Source organism: Alosa alosa, chromosome 11 (genome assembly GCF_017589495.1).
Source record: "Alosa alosa isolate M-15738 ecotype Scorff River chromosome 11, AALO_Geno_1.1, whole genome shotgun sequence".
Taxonomy (NCBI): Eukaryota; Metazoa; Chordata; class Actinopteri; order Clupeiformes; family Clupeidae; genus Alosa; species Alosa alosa.
In genome coordinates, this window is record NC_063199.1 from 21192826 (window position 1) to 21215405 (window position 22580).

The 22580-nt window shown below is 44.7% G+C and overlaps 3 protein-coding genes across 3 annotated transcripts in view; 1 reads left to right on the plus strand and 2 right to left on the minus strand.

Annotated features, from left to right (window-relative positions):
* Nucleotides 1–271: 271 nt before the first annotated feature.
* cops2 (COP9 signalosome subunit 2) lies at nt 272–10965 on the minus strand. Its single transcript, XM_048256617.1, has 13 exons — nt 10884–10965; nt 9830–9943; nt 9517–9594; nt 8975–9100; nt 8771–8860; nt 8584–8661; nt 5602–5776; nt 3305–3483; nt 3062–3114; nt 2744–2841; nt 2092–2174; nt 1916–1974; nt 272–1057 (listed from the first exon to the last, which is right to left on the minus strand). The coding sequence occupies exons 1-13, from the start codon at nt 10935–10937 to the stop codon at nt 913–915; spliced, it is 1332 nt and encodes a 443-aa protein (XP_048112574.1). The 5' UTR covers nt 10938–10965; the 3' UTR covers nt 272–912.
* On the plus strand, nt 10868–15478 carry galk2 (galactokinase 2). The gene is made up of 10 exons (XM_048256613.1): nt 10868–11249; nt 11362–11450; nt 11549–11672; nt 11816–11906; nt 12021–12167; nt 12318–12416; nt 12519–12671; nt 13758–13968; nt 14380–14581; nt 15117–15478. The coding sequence occupies exons 1-10, from the start codon at nt 11200–11202 to the stop codon at nt 15325–15327; spliced, it is 1377 nt and encodes a 458-aa protein (XP_048112570.1). The 5' UTR covers nt 10868–11199; the 3' UTR covers nt 15328–15478.
* A 2053-nt stretch (nt 15479–17531) lies between these two features.
* Nucleotides 17532–22580, minus strand: part of atp8b4 (ATPase phospholipid transporting 8B4) — a 36215-nt gene continuing 31166 nt past the window's right edge. The window contains exons 23-28 of the mRNA XM_048256116.1: nt 21973–22058; nt 21217–21321; nt 20061–20306; nt 19789–19927; nt 19023–19153; nt 17532–18596 (exon numbers count right to left, since the gene is read on the minus strand). Of these exons, the coding sequence (XP_048112073.1) occupies nt 18117–18596; nt 19023–19153; nt 19789–19927; nt 20061–20306; nt 21217–21321; nt 21973–22058 (1187 nt within the window). The 3' untranslated portion in view covers nt 17532–18116. The remainder of the gene's footprint in view (nt 18597–19022; nt 19154–19788; nt 19928–20060; nt 20307–21216; nt 21322–21972; nt 22059–22580) is intronic.

The following is a 22580-nucleotide window of genomic DNA, read 5'->3' on the forward strand; positions in this document are numbered from 1 at the left end:
CCCTCACAGCTGGTCTTGAAGGGAACCGGAGGATGTCAGCTCGATAACAGAGATCGTACAAAACCTACTCTGTATGGTTTGCTCGCCTTTCTTAAATAAGACTAGCACTGACATTAGAACGAATAATTGTAATTCTAAGTGGTATTACTGGTATTCTATACATTGATAAGGCCATACATAAATGGTGATACCGCATTCTATGCATTCACACACACACACACACACACACACAAGTAAAATCTGGACCAAAAAAAAACACGAGAAAAGCAAGTTCAATAGAAGCATCATGGGCATCATTTATTACATTTTTTCCCAACAAAACAAAATAACAGGGACAGCGTTACAATGTAACAGAGACACTGTTTTTTTCCTCTCAGCAAAAACAAGGAGTGCCAGTAATTACTCGCTCTATGCAGACATCAGTGGTGTATCTGATCACAGCCCAGAGCCCCACACTGAGCCCGGGAGAACATGCTGTCTGTGACGGCCAAAGTGCTAACCAGAGAAATTATTCCATGGAAATAATGTTTATCGCTTATCAAACAATGACGTAAATTAACTTGAGTAAAATGAACCATGACCACAAGTCAGTAATCTGAATCAGTTTACCTCTCCCAACAGATATCATTGCTGCTTGAGCAACAACTGACAATGGGGACATCTGGACAGAGGATAAGAGTCTGGTTGTTGTTGTTGTTGTTGATGGGTTTTTTTTTGTCTTTTATGGTGTGCCTTGGATTCAGTGCTTAGCCCCAAGTGAAAGCAGCAGCCTCACACAGATTAGCCAGAACACACACACTCACACACCATCAACCAGCTAGGAGGTGCCACATGACTTGACAGTAGTATTTTGCCCTCGACCGTCCATGGTTGCAAAAGGTGTGACAGGTTGCCAGGTGATCATTGCGCCCATCAAGCCAGCTTGCTGACAATGGCTTGGTTGAGAGAATTGAGCTGATTGGTCCATTTGTCTAAAGCTGTGTAGCGGGCTCCGCCTCTCTTCTGATGGTCCAGCTCCAAGAGTTGGTTGACCTGGTCAATGCGGCCATTGATCGTACTGGAAGAACAAATCAAACAAACAAAAAAATCACTGAGGTGTTATCTAATATTGTAACCAGGCTAAAGAGCATTAATATCTTTACTTAAAGGAATTATCCTAATTGTCCGTAGGAGTCGATTGCCGAGTGTGGAGTAACACGCTCTGGAAATTCACAATTTCGTCTTAACACGGTCTGGAAATTCTCAATTTCATCGCCGTTTAAAAAAAAAAAAAAAAAAAAAAAAAAAAAACATAGTCCAGTATTTCTTTCGAAATTGAAATCAAGTTGTATGCAACAGCAAACCCTAGCTTACTAACAGGTTGGAATTTTGAAATGTCACGTGACGTGAGCGTGTTACTCCACACTCGGCAATCGACTCCTACGGACTTTCCCCTAAAGATGCCAGCTGCAGCAGCAACATTTCCGGAAAGGTACTGGCTTGATGAAATTCATTCTGGACTCTCTATCCGACCACATTAAGACCTCGGGACCTTCGGTTTGGCTTTTGGGACCCTCTACTCACTACCACGTAAGTGTAATGTTGTTTGGAACTGTAGAAGAGGTATAAAAATAGCATTTTGTAGCGGCGAAATGACATGCCCGGGTCACTTCCAGGCTAACGAGTTTTGACTAAAAACGGTAAAATCGAACTCTCAAAACACATCCGAATGACATGATTTTGATGTCAACTCAACGTATGTACTCCCAATAATCCGTAAATTGATCTAAAGTGCATTTTACTCTGATAATTCCTTTAAAGGCTAACATGAAAATACAATAGAGTAAAAAAATGTTGCCACAATTACTGGGGCTATCCTTTCTACTTGGTGCACTGTGAAGGACCGTGACCTTAACTGTGGAGATAAAACACTTACTTGTCTAATATGCACTGAACAAGCAAGCTTTCCACGTCTGCTACATCAATGTTCAATTCCTTGGAGAGAAAAACAGATCGAGAAAAATATTAAAACCTCTTCTCAATTAATATAGGGGGTCAGAAAACAAGCGTTTAGATTAATACATTAATATACCAGTTGTAATCTGCCCTTACCTTCGAGATGAAAGGTATGTGTATTCTAGTGTAAGGCTTAATTAACTTGATGAGCACTTGTGTCCTGATATTCCTCAATAATTCTGCAATCAGAAGAGGAAGGAGAGACACATGACAAGTTAAGAAACATCCATCATGCAACAGGACAGCACACTGCTACCACAGCTTAGAGATATCAACCTACTTTAGATGACAGGTCTTCTTTCTCACCAGGTCAGGTTCTTTTATCTCAGAAAACAAATGTCAAAAGACTAAAAACAATGCTACCTAGTTTTAAATGTACTTAAACATAAACCAATGTACATGCATAAAAAATGGGTATTGGGAAATATCCTGTTTCTATGGTAAATCTGAAAACACACATCTTTATTTGTTATTTTTTAAATGTATTTGTCATGTCTTGATGTCATGGGCACGCTGGCGACTACGCCGCTCCATCAGTCATCTTAAGTCTTGTTGTTATGTGTCTTGTTTGTGGAGCGCTTTGGGTTGCACTATGTGCATGTTAAATGCGCTTTAAAAATAAAACGGACTTGACTTGACATCTTTAACAGTAGTTTGTAGACCAATTTCAATACATGTAAAATTTGAGGTGGTGTGCAATGGCTCATGTACAATGAAATCATCAGTGTGACAACAAAGAGCTGCTTGCCTTCAATGTGCTCTCTTATGAAGGGGTCGTCCATTATGTTACTGTGGTTCGTCTTCAGGATCTTCTCAAACTCTGTGATGTCATTATTCTGGTAGGCACTGACATAAAATACATTTCATTCAACATCATGTCATTGGATGGCAGCTGATAGTCAAGGTTGCAATGCACAAAGTACACAACACATCACAAAGTAAGGAGCTAGAGTATATACAGCTATTAACAGCACATCATAAAGTAAGGAGCTATATACCGCTATTAACAGCACATACAAGTCCCAGATAGGCTTCAGGCTGAAGTCAGGTACTAGTGGATCCTTACCTTACCAAATTTGTCATGGCGAGAATTTCAGGGTCATTTTTGTATGGTTTTGCCTAAAGAAAGAGAAACACATACGTTGGACAGAGGAAACACAGCACACATCTCGCTCCTGATGTCCACACTCCACAGATTGGTTTTGTCACGTTGGTCCTCATTTCCGTTGCGTTCATTTATTCAAATAAATCACTAGTTTTCAAGTCATGACAACACAACCTCTATTGTAAACACATCTTGATGGTTTACCTCCTGCGAATCGAAGGGGTTGATGCCTGACTTCATCAGCATGTTGGCCAACACCAGGTACTTCAGACAGGTGGTCCGCCGCGGGCTTCCCGACTCGTCGTAGTTCTTGAACGCCTCGAAGAAGTCGGTGTGAGCCTTCTCAAACTCACCCTCTCTCAGGTGCATCTTACCTCCACACTCTAGAGAAATGCACAAAGCAAGATTATTTACATTAAATCAATAAATAAATACTGATATGCAAATAATAAAAATGATAGCGTTTTGAGCCGATAGTGTCTTTGACTCTGATGAAGATGCTATCGCATCGAAATATTAGTCACCAGCACCAGTAAAAACTCGCTATAACTAATCGTGTGCTCCGGTCCGGTCCTTCTTCTGGGTTCAGTCTTATGAAGTGGCCCGAAAGTTGTGACTGGTCTTAAAGTGGCGCTTGAGCTCTGCTGTCATTGTGGGTGTAGATACTAGTCTAAGCAGTGGTGAAAGATAAGAGTTTGTTGATTTTTTTGGAAAGTCATAATGGTTAATCATTGTGTTTGTGCTGGTTGCACTAATTCCAGCCTGTCAGGACATCACATCCACCACTTTCCAAGGTTTTTTTTGCTTGGGTGTTTTGTGCAGGTAACCTAAATAGAGGGGGGCTTCACCGTCTCATCCGTCACAAAACATTTACACGGACATTAATATTCCGAGTATTGACCGCATTCAGAATAACACAATATTGCGAATATGGTGTTTACATGAGTTGTTAATATAATGTTCCATTCATATTCCCATTTACATGTCACACAGCATATTCTGACTTTATCAAAGATCTAAACGTTCCTTCCGTGAATGTTTCGATTGTGTGCGTTCAGATACCTGTAAGTATTGCTACATTGTGTTTGTTACATATTCAGATAAACAGTTTGATGTTATTTGCCATGCCATGCTGCCCAACTGTCACAAAATATTATCAATATTCCAACGACTTTAAATGAAGGCAACCTACATGGATGTTTAATCAACAGCAAGTATGATTGCCAAAGCAGATTAAGCGATATCAAGATAATGTCAATAGACGCAGACACAGCGTTAGCCACCATTATCACAGAGTCACTCACCAAAACTGTACCTCACTGTTCCTACCTCACTTCCGTTTAGTGTAGGGTTTCTCAAGGGGGGGCGGTATTGCCCCCTGGGGGGCGTTCGTACAACCTAGGGGGCTGGGAATGTGAGGTTTTTTTTTTACATTTTAAACTTTCATGGTTTTCACATATTTTTGGTGCAAAAATAGGCTACCTGAAATAAATAGGCTATTTTCATTCATGGGTTTCTAACCCCTCTACCGTCCCAGCTACATTTTACTGTTTATCTATGCTCAGTGGTCATACAGTGCAGTTCGGGCCTGCACACGCCCGGACTCACGTCCCCAGCCCCGCTCGCTGTTGTTCTGCAGCTGCTCTGACCGTAGTCTCCACGTTGGAGACCGTTGCTAATCAAATACGAAATATGTATAGGCCTAAACAGGCCTCACGCGCGGATTCTGTTTTGTGATTGGTTGGATTGTTGCGATGTGCATATGTTGTTCACGTGATGTGCACTTGATTTTTGTCCATGATAAAATGACACGTCTTGTGCCCTTGTGCGGGGGGGCAGAGGATCAAAGTAAGGTCAGGGGGGCATTTGCTCAAAAAAGGTTGAGAACCACTGGTTTAGTGGTTTAAAGATGCAGAATTTATTTTCTCACAATGTTGTTTCTTGCGAAGTTATCTTTTTTTTTCTTTCTGAGAATCTAGTTCCTTCATCATTTATCTACACTATGCTTTATAGGTGTTTCCAACCTGCAAGTGGCTCTTTAAGAAACACTGATATGAAACATGATATTTTCTGACATCTGCTCTTGGACCACTTGGGATAGCTTGCAGACAACCTCACTTTGAGAAACACTGCAATAGACCCATGTTCTCCTGTTCTTTCCTCATGCTGTAGACCCACGTTCTCCTGTTCTTTAGTCATGCTATAGAATCATGTTCTTCTGTCCTTTAGTCATGCTATACCCATGTTCTCCTGTTCTTTAGTTATGCTATAGACCCACGTTCTCCTATTCTTTCCTCATGCTGTAAATCTATGTTCTCCTGTTCTTTAGTCCTCCTATAGACCCATGATCTCCTGATATTTAGTCATGCTATAGACCCTTGTTCTCCTGTTCTTCAGTCATGCTATAGACCCATGTTCTCCTGTTCTTTAGTCATGCTATAGACCCTTGTTCTCCTGTTCTTTAGTCATGCTGTACAGCCATGTTGTAAGGGTATGCGTACCTCTGATCACACCCATGATGAGTGGATGGGGGATAGCAGACTTGATGTGTAGGGACTGCTCATACAGGGCCTTGAGCTTCTTGTTGTTCTTCTGCGCCGTGTACATCTGGATCTCCAGCGCATAGATCTCCAGAAGCTGCGTGCCTTTCTTCAAGTCATCCTCTCCATCATCGGTCTAAAACCACACACACACAGCATCATCAGTCTAAAACCTCACAACAGCGCGCACACACACACAGCATCATCAATGTAAAGCATCATCAATGTAAAGCCACACAGCAGCCTCAGTCTACAACCACACGACAGTGGTTTTGGGGGCAGCCGTGGCCTACTGATCACATCTGGTAAAAATGCCCTTTTCTTTAGGACACTACTTCTGTCATGTTTGTAGGCTTGCCTAGTGCCTACATCTCTGCTTGTATCTGCACTCCGTCGCAGCATATTAGCAGCTTTTCTCTTTCTCCTCTCCTACATCTTTTCATTAGTTATCTTTTCTTGGCTCTCTGCTTCAGCTGCCACAGCAGCACTGGTTGAAACCACTGGTTAATAGCTGGATAGCGAATATGTATGTAAGTTAATCATGCTGGTCGGCTGGTTAGTTTGCAACTCTAAATGTAACCGATATTTTCTCCCCTGGGTCTTGGAAAATACTTTTATACTAATACTAATCTATTGGGACTGAAGGAGCAAACAAACCAGTGATGACCTGATAGTAACAATTACGTTTGTCTAATGTTATCCACTTGCCGTTCTAGAAGTAATTGACAAGCTGTAACGTTATAGCGTGCTAATAAAAAAAAAAAAAACAGGTGTGTTCTAACATATAATTACCCAACTTGCCATAACTTCTCTGAAGTTTGGTCACCTCAATTGATGCTGATAGCACCAAACTTAAGATAATGCACTCTTTACAATTTTGTCGTGGTTCATGATGCTACCAGTGAACCAAATCCATGTGCGTGCTCACACACACACACACACACACACACCCCAAAACTGCTTGAGTGGCCTGTGCACAGAGGGGAGGGGCGTGTCATCAGTCTAAAACCTCAAACACAGCATCATTTAAAACCATAAAACAGCACACATACACGGCTGAGCACAGAATCATCAGTCTAAAACCTTACAGCAGCACACACACACACAGCATCACCAGTCTAAAACCATAAAACAGCACACATACACACACACGGCTGAGCACAGAATCATCAGTCTAAAACCTCACAGCAGCACACACACAGCATCATCAGTCTAAAACCATAAAACAGCACACATACACACACACACACACACACACACACACACACACACACACACACGGCTGAGCACAGAATCATCAGTCTAAAACCTCACAGCAGCACACACACAACAGGCTGAGTACAACATGCTGTCGACATCAGGCAGCAAAACTGGTTAAAAAAAAGTTTTTATATCCGCTTATCTGCTAATAACACATCAAATGTCCACACTCTGGAGGGGGGGGGGGGGGGGGGGGCAGAATATTCCACATTACCCGCGTTCACTGGGCCTAGCAAAAAAGCTAGCCTACTACTACTAGCCTACAATCGCAGCCAGTCACTCATCTAAAATCTTCAGTGGTCTCTACCTCATAAGCAACGCATCTCATACCACGTTATTACCAGGCATGCCGATTATGAGCAGGGGCAGCGGAAAATGAAAGTAAGGGTCGATTGCACAGTCCAGGACAGGTTACTGGAAGCAGTGTCGGGCGCACCGCCACAGCAAACAACTTTTACAAATAACGAATCCCCATATTCATTCCGCTGCTGTCTGGGTGCCAAAAGCACGAAATACAAGGCACAGTGTAAAACGGAGGTCTTCTGATCCTATACATCTAACGAAAGAAATGGTTTCGTAACATGGTGGAGAATAGTGAATTTGCACTTCAGTGCTGTAGCCTCTGAAAAATATTAGAGCTATGTGACAATCAGCCAGAATTTCCTCTAGTTGTAACAATAACAATTATTCATTAGAACTATTTTCGCTAAAACATTAAATATTTTAAAGAAGCCCTATGCAACAATTTTAGCAAAAATGACCTTAATTATGCTCGTTCTGATGGTTCTACAACACTTTTGGGTCGTTTGGTGGGTGCTTCGTCACCCCCTAGTGCTTCTCCGCAGAAAAAACGAATATGCAATTTTCTGGTCCCGGACCGAAGAAATCCGGATGTAACTCGGCGGAAGGCCTCGAAAATGTAGTCAGATTGTAGTTTCTAAGAAGACCGCAAAACGGACTCCGACATGGCTTTGTTGCTGTTGAAATTGTAAGTAGCCTACCCTTGGGTGAACTTCGTTTTTGTAATGTGGTTTGATAGTCTCTTGAACAATGTGTTTGCTCGACCGTTTTATTGTGAGCCCTGTATATGTTTAGCTTGGTTTCTTGATGGCTAGCTCGCTAGCTAGTGGGGGTTTAGCGTAGCAGTCACTTGCTACCGAAGCTGCAGGGGGAGCGATGTCGTGAAAAATGTGAACCCAAATCAGGCGAAAACCCAAAAACAGCGAAGGAATAACCAGACTTGCATAGGGCTTCTTTAAGTTCAATGTACAGTGCGAGAAAAACAAAACACAATAACAATGTCACAATCAGGAATTATCTGAATAAGACGGTAGTTTCATTTTTGCACTATCTGGCTAACAGTCTTTAAAGTAAATAAGCTAAGTCACCTACACTGCATATGCATCAGTTCTAGGCTCAATTTCTTTTACAGGAAAATGTTTTTATGTTTTTGCCTATGTTAAATCAGGGTCTATAGAATTAGTGTGTGTATGGCTTGTGGGGGTGTGGCATCATGATGGTTGACCGATATCACGATGGAAAGCAACCATCACAATGGGCGATGACATCGTCCATCGGCCCAACCCTAGTCCACACATTACAAGAGACACAACAGAAGTGCAGGGTACGAGACAGCCTTCAGATGTTGCGTGACATGTTTGAACACCAGGCTTGCTCTTTTACCTGACATGACTGGTGCAGCTGCCTGAGAATTTTCTGGAGTTTGCCGAATTCCTCCCTCTCCAAATACAACTTTCCCAGCTAAAAAAGACAGAAAAGCACAGGACATTTGACATAACTGAGAAATTATATGAATGTTACAATATAAATAGATAGCAGCTGTTATATTCAAGCACACTTGCTTCAATACCTTTGTGTTGGTTTTAAACCAAAGCCTGTCATTTTTGGCATCCTTCAGTGCTTCCAATGTTGTTTCATAAAACTCCTGGAGCAGATCCATCTGTGAAGACAGACCGAGAAGATTGTAAATGACGCCATTATTTATGCCCGTCTTTGACAATGGATGTACATGTATTGGCTTTATTTCCTCAATGTTTTTCATGTCCATACTTACTTGTTTAGAAGTGGAGATATAATCCAATATGGAGTTTATGGATTTCTCTGAGTAGTTCCTGGTGACGGCACTGCGAATATATGTCAGGAGCTGCTTGTATCGATTCATCATTTCAGGGAAGTTAGTCTGTGAAAAGAAAGAACAACTAAGATGAAAATGTACTCTCAGGTGTGCTGTTATAACATGCAAGCAAGAAGTAAGCAAGAGTGAAACGTAAATTAATCCATTTATGCTGCCTCCGTTTCACGTAGCACAACGATGTGTTTATCCATATGCTTCATACGCTCTGAAAATAGACATAACAATACACTTTCCTCTACTTAAGTTTTAATGGCCGTAATTCGCACACAAAGCACTGGCTGTGTAAAGAGATACACTGATTCAAATGGAATTCTATCGTTAACAATAAACAATGACTGAGACTCTTCAAAAACGTCTCTGATGTGAATCGCCACTTAGAGCAACATGTAACGAAACAGCACCAGGGTTTCACCACAAGCAACACCTCTGAGATGTATCTGCACAGTTGTGTGTGCACTTACCAGCTTAAAATTGATCTTGATCATCTGTTTCAGTGCTTTGAATCCCCATTCACCCTTCTCGCCCTCAAGTTCAAGCACCTGATGGACAAAGACATGCAGAACACCATCAGTACAGGAAACAGTAACATAACACATCAAGCACATCAAGCTTTAAAGTCAGAGTCCATTCCATCACCACTTGGCAGATTATTATTTGCATTCACCATAACATAACCCACTACACTTAAGAGGTCTCAGGTCTGTAACAAAAGCTGGCCTGCACAGTTACTGGGAGGCATTGATAAATCATGTAATGTAAGCTTAAGAGCTGAACCTTCTGAAAGCTGCTGAGGGCTGCTTTCGGATCGTCTTCTTTCAGCGCTTTGGAATTGTAGTACTGGTTTTCCAAGTCCACGTTGGGCTCGGAGTTGCTGTCTTCTGAGTATTCCTTAAATGACAGGATGTAAACAACATGAGCAAAACAAACAAGGACAATGATGAAGCCCATAAAATATAAACACGTTGACGTAGTAACCTAGTTCAGAGGTCAGTGTAGCACAACACAAGAGCAGTGCCCTGTGAGCTACTGAACGTTTAGCCTATATAATGTCAAGACTGAACTACGGAGAAATGGGATTCCTGTCTCCTCTCGCAAGCGCCTCTAGTGGAAATGCTCAAACTACAGTAGGCTATCTGACCAAACTCTGGTTAGCTAGGGGAGTAGCTAGCAAGCTTTGACGTTATGTTATGGCTACCTGAGGCAGCTATTTCACAGTTTCAATAACAAAAATGCTTAACGTAGATATTTCTAGATGACTGGACACAACAGATTATAAGATGAATGATGCACACAGTGCCTCGTCTCAAAAGCAACTCCTAGTTCTAACGTGTAGTTTGGTAAAGCATTTCCTGAAGTTTCAGTGACAGAACTTAGCTTATGTTGCTATACCGGTGGAATGACTGTAAACCGATTGCTACGATAGCTGTTTAGCTTGCCAGTGACATAGCATGGTCAGAGACAATAGCTTACATCATTGCGCGATCTTCAGGGCGTACAAGGTATCTCTAAACACTTACGACGTCATATTATAGTACATTTGTCTTTAAATCACCTCTAAGACATGTTGTCACCAGATTGTATTTGCCAGAACAAGCAACTGTATCACCAAAGCTATTATGCTAGCATTAGCTTCGCACTACGTTAGCCGCTTAGCTTGCTGTGCTAACAAGTGAACCATTCACGGCCTCGAAGCTGAGAGCTACGGTTGCAAGCCCGTCCATGGTACTGATTATATACGGCAAAATAATGCCTTGCATTTAAACGTCTGCACACAAAGTAACATAGCGACTCTCTGTGTAGTGTTTGGAATGCATGAAACTAAACGTACCAGGTCATAGTCCTCTTCATCATCGCACATGAAATCATCCTCCATGTCAGACATCTTGACCACAGTATGGAGCCTAAATAACTCCCAGCATTCTTTGCGCTACAAAAACCTTCTGTAAGTTACTTGGCGAGGAGGAAAAGATTGTTGCAGACTCTGAGCAGATCCTCTTCCGTGTATTTGAAAAAAAAAAAAAACAGCTGAACAGAGGTATGACAGTCAGCTGACTATATGAAGGATACGGCATTATTGCAGGGATTGCGCTAGTTTCAGTTTATTTAGTCTCAGATTTTAGTCGCATCTTCACACGAGAAAAGATATGACATCCCACCCGCCCAAGCTGAAGGTGCAACTCTCTAGGAATGAAAGGTGAGTTTATAAACGAATGACAGTCTCATAGTTTTTTAAAAGCCTGTCAACTTAAATTAGGCCATTATCGTTCTTTTGGGTGATGGTGTTTCCTTGCCACGCTGACCAACAGGCTGCAGCGACTCAAGGAGGCTTTTCAGGAAAAGTATGGGGAACCCGTACTCTTCTATGCATGTGCACCTGGACGGGTAAACTTAATAGGTAAGCAATCAGATTTTCAGTTCTTGTACATTATTCAGTGGAGTTCGTTGGGATGGTGTGGCTCCAGTTTTAAAGCGGTGAACCTGTCCCCCGTCCAGGAGAACACATTGACTACTGTGGTTATGCTGTGCTCCCTATGGCTATTGAGCAGAACATCCTGGCTGCGGTCTCAGTGAACAACTCTCAAACAATTCAGCTGGCCAACACCAATGAAAAATACCAGTAAGATATTTGAATAATGTGTTCTGCAGTCATCTTATGAGCCTTCTCTTTAATTACATCATTCTGTGAAAGTATGTGTTACTCTTCTGTCAAACAGAAGATGGCAGTGTTGAATCCTTACTATATGCTTGGTGTCTTTGCAGGGACTTCACTGTATCATCTGACAGCATTGCCATTGACCGAGACAACCCTCAGTGGCAATATTACTTTCTATGTGGAGTGAAGGGGATTCAGGTTTGTGCTGGTTAGGTAGTTCACAGTGCAGACACCATTATTCAGTTAGATGATTTCCTCCTGCGTTTCCTTCTCTGCTGTGACGCTGACCGTTGACTGCCCCTCCCTCCTCAGGAGCATCTCGGCGTGTCTCCGCTGGCGGGTATGCGGTGCGTGGTGGACGGGACCATCCCTGCAAGCTCAGGGCTCTCCAGCTCCAGCGCGCTGGTCTGCTGTGCTGGGCTCGTCACTATGGAGGCCAACCGCCAGGCTCGCTCAAAAGTACCTCAGCTCTGAAGTAACTCTAGAAACACCTGTAGAAGTGTGCTGCTGGGGTTGAACGAGTCTCTGAACAAGAGCACGTGCTTGACCTCTAGCTGTGGCGCAGAGGTTAACGTTTAACTGGAGATTGCCCTATGCTCTGTCCTGCAGGTGGAGTTGGCAGAGGTGTGTGCCAAGTGTGAGCGCTATATTGGCACAGAGGGCGGGGGCATGGACCAGTCCATCTCTTTCCTGGCCGAGGAGGGAACGGTAGGCCATCTCATCTCGACTCTCTGCTGCAGGTGACGATGGGTCCAGTGCTGGCCGGCCCGTTTGGGTCGTTGTTGATTATCATGTTGTCCGTGTGTCCAGGCCAAACTGATTGAGTTCAACCCGCTGCGGGCCACAGACGTGCGGCTTCCTGACGAAGCCGTGTTTGTGATCGCCAACTGCTGTGTGGAGATGAACAAAGCGGCCTCGTCTCATTTCAACATCAGGGTGGTGGAGTGCCGGATAGCAGCCAAGGTCAGAGGTCAGCTCGTTTGGGTGGGGTGGGGTACCAGGTACACCTCTCTACAATCCACTCAGAGGTCAGCTCGTTTCGGTTGGGTGGGGTACCAGGTATACCTCTCTACAGTCCACTCAGAGGTCAGCTCGCTTGGGTTGGGTTGAGGACAAGTAACTCCAAACAGTGGGGCTCCAAAAGTAACTACAAATAAAAATAAACAATTTAATGGGAGCTTCCTGGTGTGCGGATCAACTCTCGTGTATACTAATATGCTTTAGATCCTGCACTGCACCCATCCAAATGGCTTTTTGGGTTATGTGTGACCTCTCACTGTTTCTCTATAATGGGTACAAGGTACACCTCTCTAAAATCCACTCAGAAGTAGCTCATTTGGGTTGGGTTGGGTACAATGTGATTAAAGGCCCTAAATTATTGTTTTTATTTTTTTTCTCAATACACTATTTTAGTGTACAGTAAATGTTCTTCTGAAGTGGCCTCATGACAGGTTTGTTGGACTGACTGAAATACAATTCAGGTTTTAGTATGTCAAAATGTTGCCATTAAGCTAATATTCCATGTAGCAGATTCACCCTAGTGAGCACCAAATGGCAGAGTAGGCTCTAATGTGTTACATACATATACTACACATATTACACCTCTATTATATGGAGTAGATGTGTGTTATATCTGTGTGGTGTGTGTGTTATACTCCATGTGATAAAGGAGTGGTATGTGTGTTATATCTGTGTGATATGGGAGTGGTATGTGTTATACTCTGTGTGATAAAGTGGTGTGTGTTATACTCCGTGTGATATGGGAGTGGTGTGTGTGTTATACTCTGTGTGATATGGGAGTGGTGTGTGTTATTACTCCATGTGATAAAGTGGTGTGTTATATTCTGTGTGATATGGGAGTGGTGTGTTATACTCTGTGATAAAGTGGTGTGTGTGTTATACTCTGTGTGATAAAGTGGTGTGTGTGTGTGTGTGTGTGTTATACTCCGTGTGATAAAGTGGTGTGTGTGTTATTCTCCATGTGACAAGGGAGTGGTGTGTGTTTAACACTCTATGTGGTGTATGTGTGTGTGCTGTGTTGTCTTCCAGGTGCTGGCAAAAGCGGGGGGCCTGGAGTGGGAGCGCGTGCAGAAGCTGGCGGAGGTGCAGGAGCAGCTGGGGCTGAGCCTGGAGGAGGCGCTGGGCCGTGTGGAGGAGGTGCTGCACCCAGAGCCCTACACCAGGGAGGAGGTGATCCGCCTCCTGGGCATCACCGCCCAGCAGCTCAGCGACAACATCCTCAGCGCCAACACACAGCAAGGTGAGTACATCCTCAGCGCCAATACACAGCGAGGTGGGTTCATCCTCAGCGCTAATACACAGCGAGGTGGGTACATCCTTAGCGCCAACACACAGCGAGGTGGGTACATCCTCAGCGCCAATACACAGCGAGGTGGGTACATCCTCAGCGCCAATACACAGCGAGGTGGGTTCATCCTCAGCGCTAATACACAGCGAGGTGGGTACATCCTTAGCGCCAACACACAGCGAGGTGGGTACATCCTCAGCGCCAATACACAGCGAGGTGGGTACATCCTTAGCGCCAACACACAGCAAGGTGGGTACATCCTCAGCGCCAATACACAACAAGGTGGGTACATTCTCAATACACATCCTCATCACACACACATCCTCATTCTCCCCCCTCCCTTTCTTTCTTTCTTGTCCTCAGTGCCCCAGTTTAAGCTGTACCAGCGGGCGAAGCATGTATATGGGGAGGCAGCGCGAGTGCTGCGCTTTAAGAGTGTGTGTGACTCGGCTCCCACGGATGCTGTGGTCCAGCTGGGTCAGTTGATGAACCAGAGCCATCAGAGCTGCAGGGACCTGTACGAATGCAGCTGCACGCAGCTCGACCAGCTGGTGGACATCTGCCTGTGAGTACACACACACATTTACATTTATTCATTTAGCAGACACTTTTACCCAATGGCACTTACATTTGTCAATTATATTACAAGGGTCACTGTCCCCACACATGTCTGTCTGTGAGTACACACACACACACACACGTCTGTGAGTATACAAACACACACATATGCACATTTATACACACGCACACACACACCTCTTTCTGCCATATTGTTTATTTGTGAGCACACAAGTGTGTTTGTGAATACATACCTGTGTGTGAAAACACACCTCTGTAAATATCTGCACCTACCATGAAGTCTGTCTGAGCACACTAATCTGCCCATAATAAGAATTCAGATTGGGTCTGATAGGAACTTTACAATACAATGTGGTGGGGTTTTCAAAACTTGCAACTAGCTTGCATGAGAATATAACTGAGCACATTAAAACGAGTCTCGAGAACCTCTCCTGAAGAGAAGCGTGTATATTTAAATGAGTGTGGTCAGTTGGCATGCCTGTTGCTCACCGTTAAGCTTTCTCTTTCCTGTCTCCCTCCAGGCAAGCAGGAGCTGTGGGGTCCAGGTTAACTGGAGCAGGCTGGGGAGGATGCTCTGTTTCCATGGTACCGGCTGAAAAGATTGACTCTTTTCTCCGCACTGTGAGGGAGAAATATTATCTGCCCGACGCCCGCCTCGTGACCCTGGAGAAGCACAGTCTGTTTGTCACCAAGCCAGGAGGGGGGGCAGCTATTTATACGGAGGGCAAGTGAGAGGGTCCTCCTGTTCTCCAGCCGAGGCAGAGGCCATGGACCAGCCCTGTAGTCTTCTCAGGCCCAGAACACTGGTCAGATTTATCTGCCCTCTGGGAAAGAACAGGGAAAAGAAAATAAAGAAAAGATGCAAACTACATCACCAACTAAATATGGAAATGCTTCTTTCTTGTCCACACGGTATTTTCCACTCTGTATAACAGCTGTCTGGTTGGCATGTGAGCGTTGTTGCTATAGCACCACAGGAGATGAGGTCAAAGTTACTGTGTCTAGATTTGTCTCCTCCTTGAACCACTGTACAATAACACTTGACAGTCAACATGAAATACATAGAAAAACATTTTATTTTCAACTTGTGAATTCAGCAAGTTTACAAATCATTTACATTTATAGACATGTGTATCAGAATAAAAACAGTAATCATCAAAGAAAAATCTTCACTAAAAAAAAAGTCACATTTAATTTAAATTTCATTATAATATAAAAAAGCACAACATTTTGTATAAAAGTCCATGCAGATAAATAAAACAACAAATAAGTCAGTGTTTCATACATATATGTAAACAATTAAACATTGGCAGCATGCATGGAACATGATGGCCCAATCCCAAAGTCCGGACTCACAGACTTTGCTGCGTATTCTCGCAAAATTCGTAAGGGCTGTCCCAATGTCACATTTCAAAAGGTGTGAGGGTTTGAGTACACACTTACCGAGCCCTTCCTGTGAGTCTGCATCGGTGCAGACTTCACCAAAGGGAATTACCCACAGATCAAAGCGTTGTGACGTTTACCGTGGAGACCATATGGAAATCCAGAAATTACAAAGGTAAACAACAGCACGGCACATGTGCATGGTGCAACAGTCAGCAACAGCTTTGTTATTAAACATCGCCAAGGTACATGTGATCTTGTGAAGTGCTGTCCCAATCCCATTTATATCTGAGCCCATGTGGCCTCACACACTCACTCACCTGAGATCGATTAAGTCTGTGAGTCTTTAGTCCTTAGTCCTCAGGGCTCACTTTGGGATTGGGCTGATAACTGCGTAACTCGCATCTCATACGGATCATATGGAATAAATGCCTCTGGGCACCCTGTCTCTCTGTCAGAGTAGTGTAAGTGCGTATGTGGTTCTCTGGGAGATGTAGTGTCAGTGCGTATGTGGTTCTCTGGGAGATGTAGTGTGAGTGTGTATGTGGTTCTCTGGGAGATGTAGTGTCAGTGCGTATGTGGTTCTCTGGGAGATGTAATGTCAGTGCGTATGTGGTTCTCTGGGAGATGTAGTGTCAGTGCGTATGTGGTTCTCTGGGAGATGTAGTGTCAGTGTGTATGTGGTTCTCTGTCAGAGTATTGTCAGTGCGTATGTGGTTCTCTGGGAGATGCAGTGTCAGTGCATATGTGGTTTTCTGGGAGATGTAGTGTCAGTGCATATGTGGTTCTCTGGGCGATGTGAAAGGCACACAGTTGTTCGCTCCAGAAACCTTCGTCCCCTACAATCATGTATACATTTAAGTCGCAGACCATCGTTTAGTTGGCTGAGGTAACGTTAATTGAATCAGTTACAGACAGTTATACTATCCTTACCCACAAGGCTACATTACATGCACTGAAATGTACCCATTTGGGAAAAAAGTATTTGTGTATATTTCTGTTGATGACTTACTTCTTCAAATATATATTGTATATGTGCTTGTGCTCAGATGGTGGCCTTGTAAAGCACTCATGCCTCAGAGAGCAGAGAGATGGTCTGAGGTTCGCTTGTGACGGGAACAACTCGTCACTTCCCAGCGCTTACTATAAGCAGGAAGGCCACTTGTCTCTTCCCAGCGTGTACTATAAGCAGGAAGGCCACCTGTCTCTTCCCAGCACATACTATAAGCAGGAAGGCCACTTGTCTCTTCCCAGTGTGTACTATAAGCAGGAAGGCCACTTGTCTCTTCCCAGCACGTACTATAAGCAGGAAGGCCACTTGTCTCTTCCCAGCACATACTATAAGCAGGAAGGCCACCTGTCTCTTCCCAGCACATACTATAAACCGGGAAGACCACTTGTCTCTTCCCAGTGTATACTATAAGCAGGAAGACCACTTGTCTCTTCCCAGCTATAAATACTATAAGCAGGAAGGCCACTTGTGTCTCTTCCCAGCACATACTATAAATAAGCCAGCAGGAAGGCCACTTGTCTCTTCTTTTAGTCATTACTATAAGCAGGAAGGCCACTTGTCTCTTCCCAGCACATACTATAAGCAGGAAGGCCACTTGTCTCTTCTCATGCAGACTGTCTCTCTCATCTTTTCCCTCTACTTTTATTACTTTTATTTATTACTTATACTTTCACTTCACCTTTATATTCTGGAACATTATCACAGAACAGGCCAGCACATCCATAATGCAAGCTCATGTAACACTATTACAGAGTAAATCTGGAGATTTATTGTAATATAAAAGATTTTATAAATCTCCTGCAGGTAAGCCACTGAACTGACGGAAGATATGATCTGATATGTAGACGTTCATAAGAAAGATAATGCTTTGATGTCTGTGTGCTGAGGGGCAGTCCCTTTTGCTGTGCTTTATTGTGTTGTGTTGTGCTGTGCAGTGTTGTGCGGGGCGGTGTGGTGTGTGAGAAGCTGGTCACTTCTGCAGGTGTGTGTTTGGGACGGAGGTACATTCTGAGAGGCTTCACACACCGCCTCCTCACACAGCTTGAGTCAGCTGGTGTATGTGTTTGTATGTGGTGTCAGCTGGTGTGTGTGTGTGTGTGTGTGTTGTGGTGTCTGTCTCTGGTCATCAGGTTACGATCTCTACTACAAGACCCTCCTCAGCCTCCTCTGTGGGGTCTCTAGCCACTCGTCCAGGGGCCCCGATACCATCTGTGGGGTCCCTAGCCACTCGTCCAGGGGCCCTGATACCCCCTTTGGAGTCCCCAGCCACTCGTCCAGGGGCCCCGATACCATCTGTGGGGTCCCCAGACACTCCTCCAGGGGCCCCGATACCATCTGTGGGGTCCCTAGCGGGCCCCTCGCTGCCCGTCTCCTCCTCCATGCCGCCCCTCTTCCCGAGGACGGAGCCGATCCAGCTGCTGCTCTTGTCGGTGGGGGCGGAGCTGTGGGCGGAGACTGTGAGCTTCATGTTGCGTCCGGAGGTGATAATTTCGCCCGTAGCCCCCTGCTGGTGGGTAAAGCCGGCGCCCGTGAGCCTAGTCCTCGGACGGCGTGCAACTCTGCTCCCTGGGGGCTGCTTCCTGCTGGCTCTCTGCAGCAAGCGCACCTGTGCACACACACACACACACTCAGACACAGGCTCAAATCAACACACAGTTCAGATCCACACAGACAACACAATCGCAAAGATAACACACAACTTCCCACATTCTGGTACGGAGCACACTCATTCACAGAGATAAAACACACACAGCTTCATATAAACAACACACACACACTGACGCACACACAGCTCCCCACAAAAACAAACCCACACACTGACACACACACAGCTTCACATAAACAACACACAAACTGACACACAGAAAACTCATTCACACAGATTCACAAAGACAACATACTCACTCAGAGAACACACAGTTTCACAGACGCACACTCGGATCCACATACATACACTCAGACACATAAACAACACTCATACAGACATACAGGCTCATCTAGACGTGAGTGTTGTGTGGGAGTTTGTTCTGACCTTGTTTGCGAGGGAGGGGTGCAGATCTTTCTTGAGGAAGCGCACAGCCAGCATGGGCATGATGCACACCACCGTGGTCAGCAAGATGACCAACCACACACTCTTCTGTGTCAGGGCATTACGGGCCGTTCCTGACAAACACACACATACACCCATGTACACGCACACGTCCACACACACAAGAAAACACACACATGCATTCACCCACACAAACACACACACACACACACACACAAACATATGCACGCACATATATACACACACACGAAAACCCACACACAAATGCATACACTTTTAGCTCCATATATCCTATCAGTCATTACACATTATGTCAAGCAAACATAAAAATCAAACAGTAAAAACTACAACATACAGTTAAAATGTTAAAAAACACAGCAGCACTTGTGGGGCAGTCGTGCCTACTGGTTAGGGCTTTGGACTTGTAACCGGAGGGTTGCCAGTTCGAACCCCGACCAGTAGGCACGGCTGAAGTGCCCTTGAGCAAGGCACCTAACCCCTCACACACACCCCGAGCGCCGCTGTAGCAGGCAGCTCACTGCATCGGGATTAGTGTATGCTTCACCTCACTGTGTGTTAACTGTGTGCTGAGTGTGTTTCACTAATTCACGGATTGGGATAAATGCAGAGACCAAATTTCCCTCACGGGATCAAAAGAGTATATATACTTATATATACTTATACTTGTAATACGTAGGTATACATATGTAAACCACTACATAAATGCGCTAGAGGTCTGAGTACGTACCAACGTATGGGAACTGACTGGGAAATATACTGAAGAGGCCATCGCTGTGCATGGCGAACAGAATGGCGAAGTACATGGCCACACTCCCCCACACAAAGAAGTGGTTCACCGCCGTCCAGTAGTTAGTGTCCAGGCCAATCTGGGGAACAGTCACAATGGACAAGAAGGAATATTAAAAAGAACAGTCATAGAGGAATGAGAGATGATAACACTCTCACACACTCTCACACACACACACACACCTCAGCTCATCTGTGTGGGGATACTCTCACCTGCACGCTGACCACAATGACCAGGGAGGTTGCTATGGTGACGGCAAAGGCCTGCTGGTCTGATACGTGCGAGCCATCGTCGCGGATGGCGGAGAGGCAGAGGCAGTAGGGCAGGAAGAAGAGAACGAAGGAGGTGAAGACGCCGTGCAGCATGCAGGTGAAGAACTTGCGCTTGTTGAAGAGCAGGTTGAGCTGGCCGGGCCGGTACAGTGATGGGTAGCGCAGGCTGAACTGCTCGTTCACATCCTGGGCACACAGGGGGCATCGTGGGCACACAGGCACCGGGCGCAGAGGAGGACAGAGAAACAAACTGAGTAAACTACAGTGTTCACATCACAGGTGTGTAGGTGTGTTCACATCACAGGTGTCTTTCTAGTCTCCATTATGATCCTCAGCTCCCTCTAAGCACAAAGTGTTTCATATAACCAAGCTGGGATACTAGTAACTAGCAACCGCAGGTGAAAGCTTAAAGGCACACCAGGCAACGTTTTTGTGTTAATTACTCATCTTCGTAAGTTGGTATATGGTTAAATGACTCATTACAGGGCGAGTGAAGACTCTCTCGCCCCTTACTACCTGTAGGAAGAATATCCGGCTTGCAAGTTCGGTGTATCGTGCCGGTGACCCGAAGCAGTTTCAGTTTCCATCCTGCATCCACAGCACAGAGGGAGGCTAAGCTTAGCGTAGCGATTGTTGCAAACGTGTGTATAATGGCAGAGCCGGCAAAGAAGCAGCGAAAACCCTTGACGGAAGATGCAAAGAAAAGGAAAAGAGCTTCAGACCGAGCGAGGGGGAGTTTCTTAGAGAAAAAGCATCAGGCTTGCCTGGTGTCCCTTTAAAGCAATGATTCTGCTGAGAGCTCCCTAGGAGTTTAATGTGGTAAGGGGGCATTAGTTCTGCTGGTGACTGTATCTATAACATTAGTTCTGCTGGTGACTGTATCTGTAACATTAGTTCTGCTAGTGGCTGTATCTATAACATTAGTTCTGCTGGTGGCTGTATCTATAACATTAGTTCTGCTGGTGGCTGTATCTATAACATTAGTTCTGCTGGTGGCTGTATCTATAACATTAGTACTGTTGGTGGCTGTGTCTGACAGGTAACATTAGTTCTGCAGTGGCTGTGTCTGGCCGAGGCTGGCAGGTCTCAGGTGTACCTGGTCGAACAGGCCCATTGCGAGCACCGGCAGAGACGTGTACACGATGTTGTAGAGCGTGATGAACCACTGGTCATACACCGTCTGGCAAAGAACAGAGCCACACACACACACACATCACAAGATGAGCACACAATACACACACAGCACAACACACACACAAACACACACATCGCAACATGAGCACACAACACACACATCACAACACACACACAAACACACACACAGCACAACACACACACAAACACACACATCACAACATGAGCACACAATACACACACAGCACAACACACACAAAAACACATCGCAACACACACATCACAACACACACACAAACACACACATCACAACATGAGCACACACACACAAAACACACACATCACAACATTAGCACACACACAACACAACACACACACATCACAACATGAGCACACAACACACACACAGCACAACACACACACACAAACACACACATCGCAACATGAGCACACAACACACACACACACACATACACACAGCACAACATACACACAAACACACAATACACACACAGCAACACATACACACAAACAACACACATCACAGCACACAGACAGCACAATACAAGGCCAGTTTACACACAATGCAGGCTGGTCACAAAATAGAGCATTCTGTCCTAGTTTGGGTAATATCTAGAACACTCTCTCATGTGATTAAGTCATATCTATAGGTAGCTTGGATAGTTTCTATAACTCTCATGTGATCATTATGTGTCACCTGGACGAAGGCGAAGTTCTTGTAGAAGAAGTAGCAGAGGAACTTGGAACCGTAACCAAAAAGTGGCTGCAGGTAGCGGAGAAGTTCTTGTAGAAAAGTCGGACGTAGCAGAGGAACCCTTGCTAACATGCCAATGTGAGTAGGACCAGCGAACCATGGACCAGGGGTAAGGGTAAGAGAACACAACATGCAGGGAGGGGAACTGAACACAACCGAACATGGAGGTAGTAAGAGGGAACACCAACACCAGACCTGCATACCCTACAGACATGGAGGGGTAATGCCAACACCAATGTAAGAGCAGACGCTGAGGGGTAAGAGAACACAAAATACAGACATGGAGGGGTAAGAGAACACAACACACAGACATGGAGGGGTAAGAGAACACAACACACAGACATGGTGGTACAAATTCACAGGTAAAGCAAAGGCTGGAGTTAGACTAACTACCAGTAAATCTAGCATCAAATGTAGACACTGTCACTGCTGATGCTGACACTGTTGAATCTGTGATTTTTCTTCAGATCAAATGTATCTGGCATTTTCCTTAAGTGAGACAACAGCCTGCACTGCAGAAGGACGTGTGTGTCATCTTCACAATTTAGAGA

Excerpts from the sequence above, each read along its gene's own strand:
- cops2 (XM_048256617.1), bottom strand. The coding sequence starts at position 10,937 with ATGTCTGACATGGAGGATGATTTCATGTGCGATGATGAAGAGGACTAT. Across the intron at positions 3,484-5,601 it reads CATCATGGGTGTGATCAGAG|AGTGTGGAGGTAAGATGCAC; the intron begins GTACGCATACCC and ends GCATTTCTCTAG. Across the intron at positions 2,175-2,743 it reads CATAAGAGAGCACATTGAAG|AATTATTGAGGAATATCAGG; the intron begins GCAAGCAGCTCT and ends TTCTGATTGCAG.
- galk2 (XM_048256613.1), top strand. The coding sequence starts at position 11,200 with ATGACATCCCACCCGCCCAAGCTGAAGGTGCAACTCTCTAGGAATGAA. Across the intron at positions 12,417-12,518 it reads TCCTGGCCGAGGAGGGAACG|GCCAAACTGATTGAGTTCAA; the intron begins GTAGGCCATCTC and ends CCGTGTGTCCAG. Across the intron at positions 13,969-14,379 it reads CAGCGCCAACACACAGCAAG|TGCCCCAGTTTAAGCTGTAC; the intron begins GTGAGTACATCC and ends TCTTGTCCTCAG.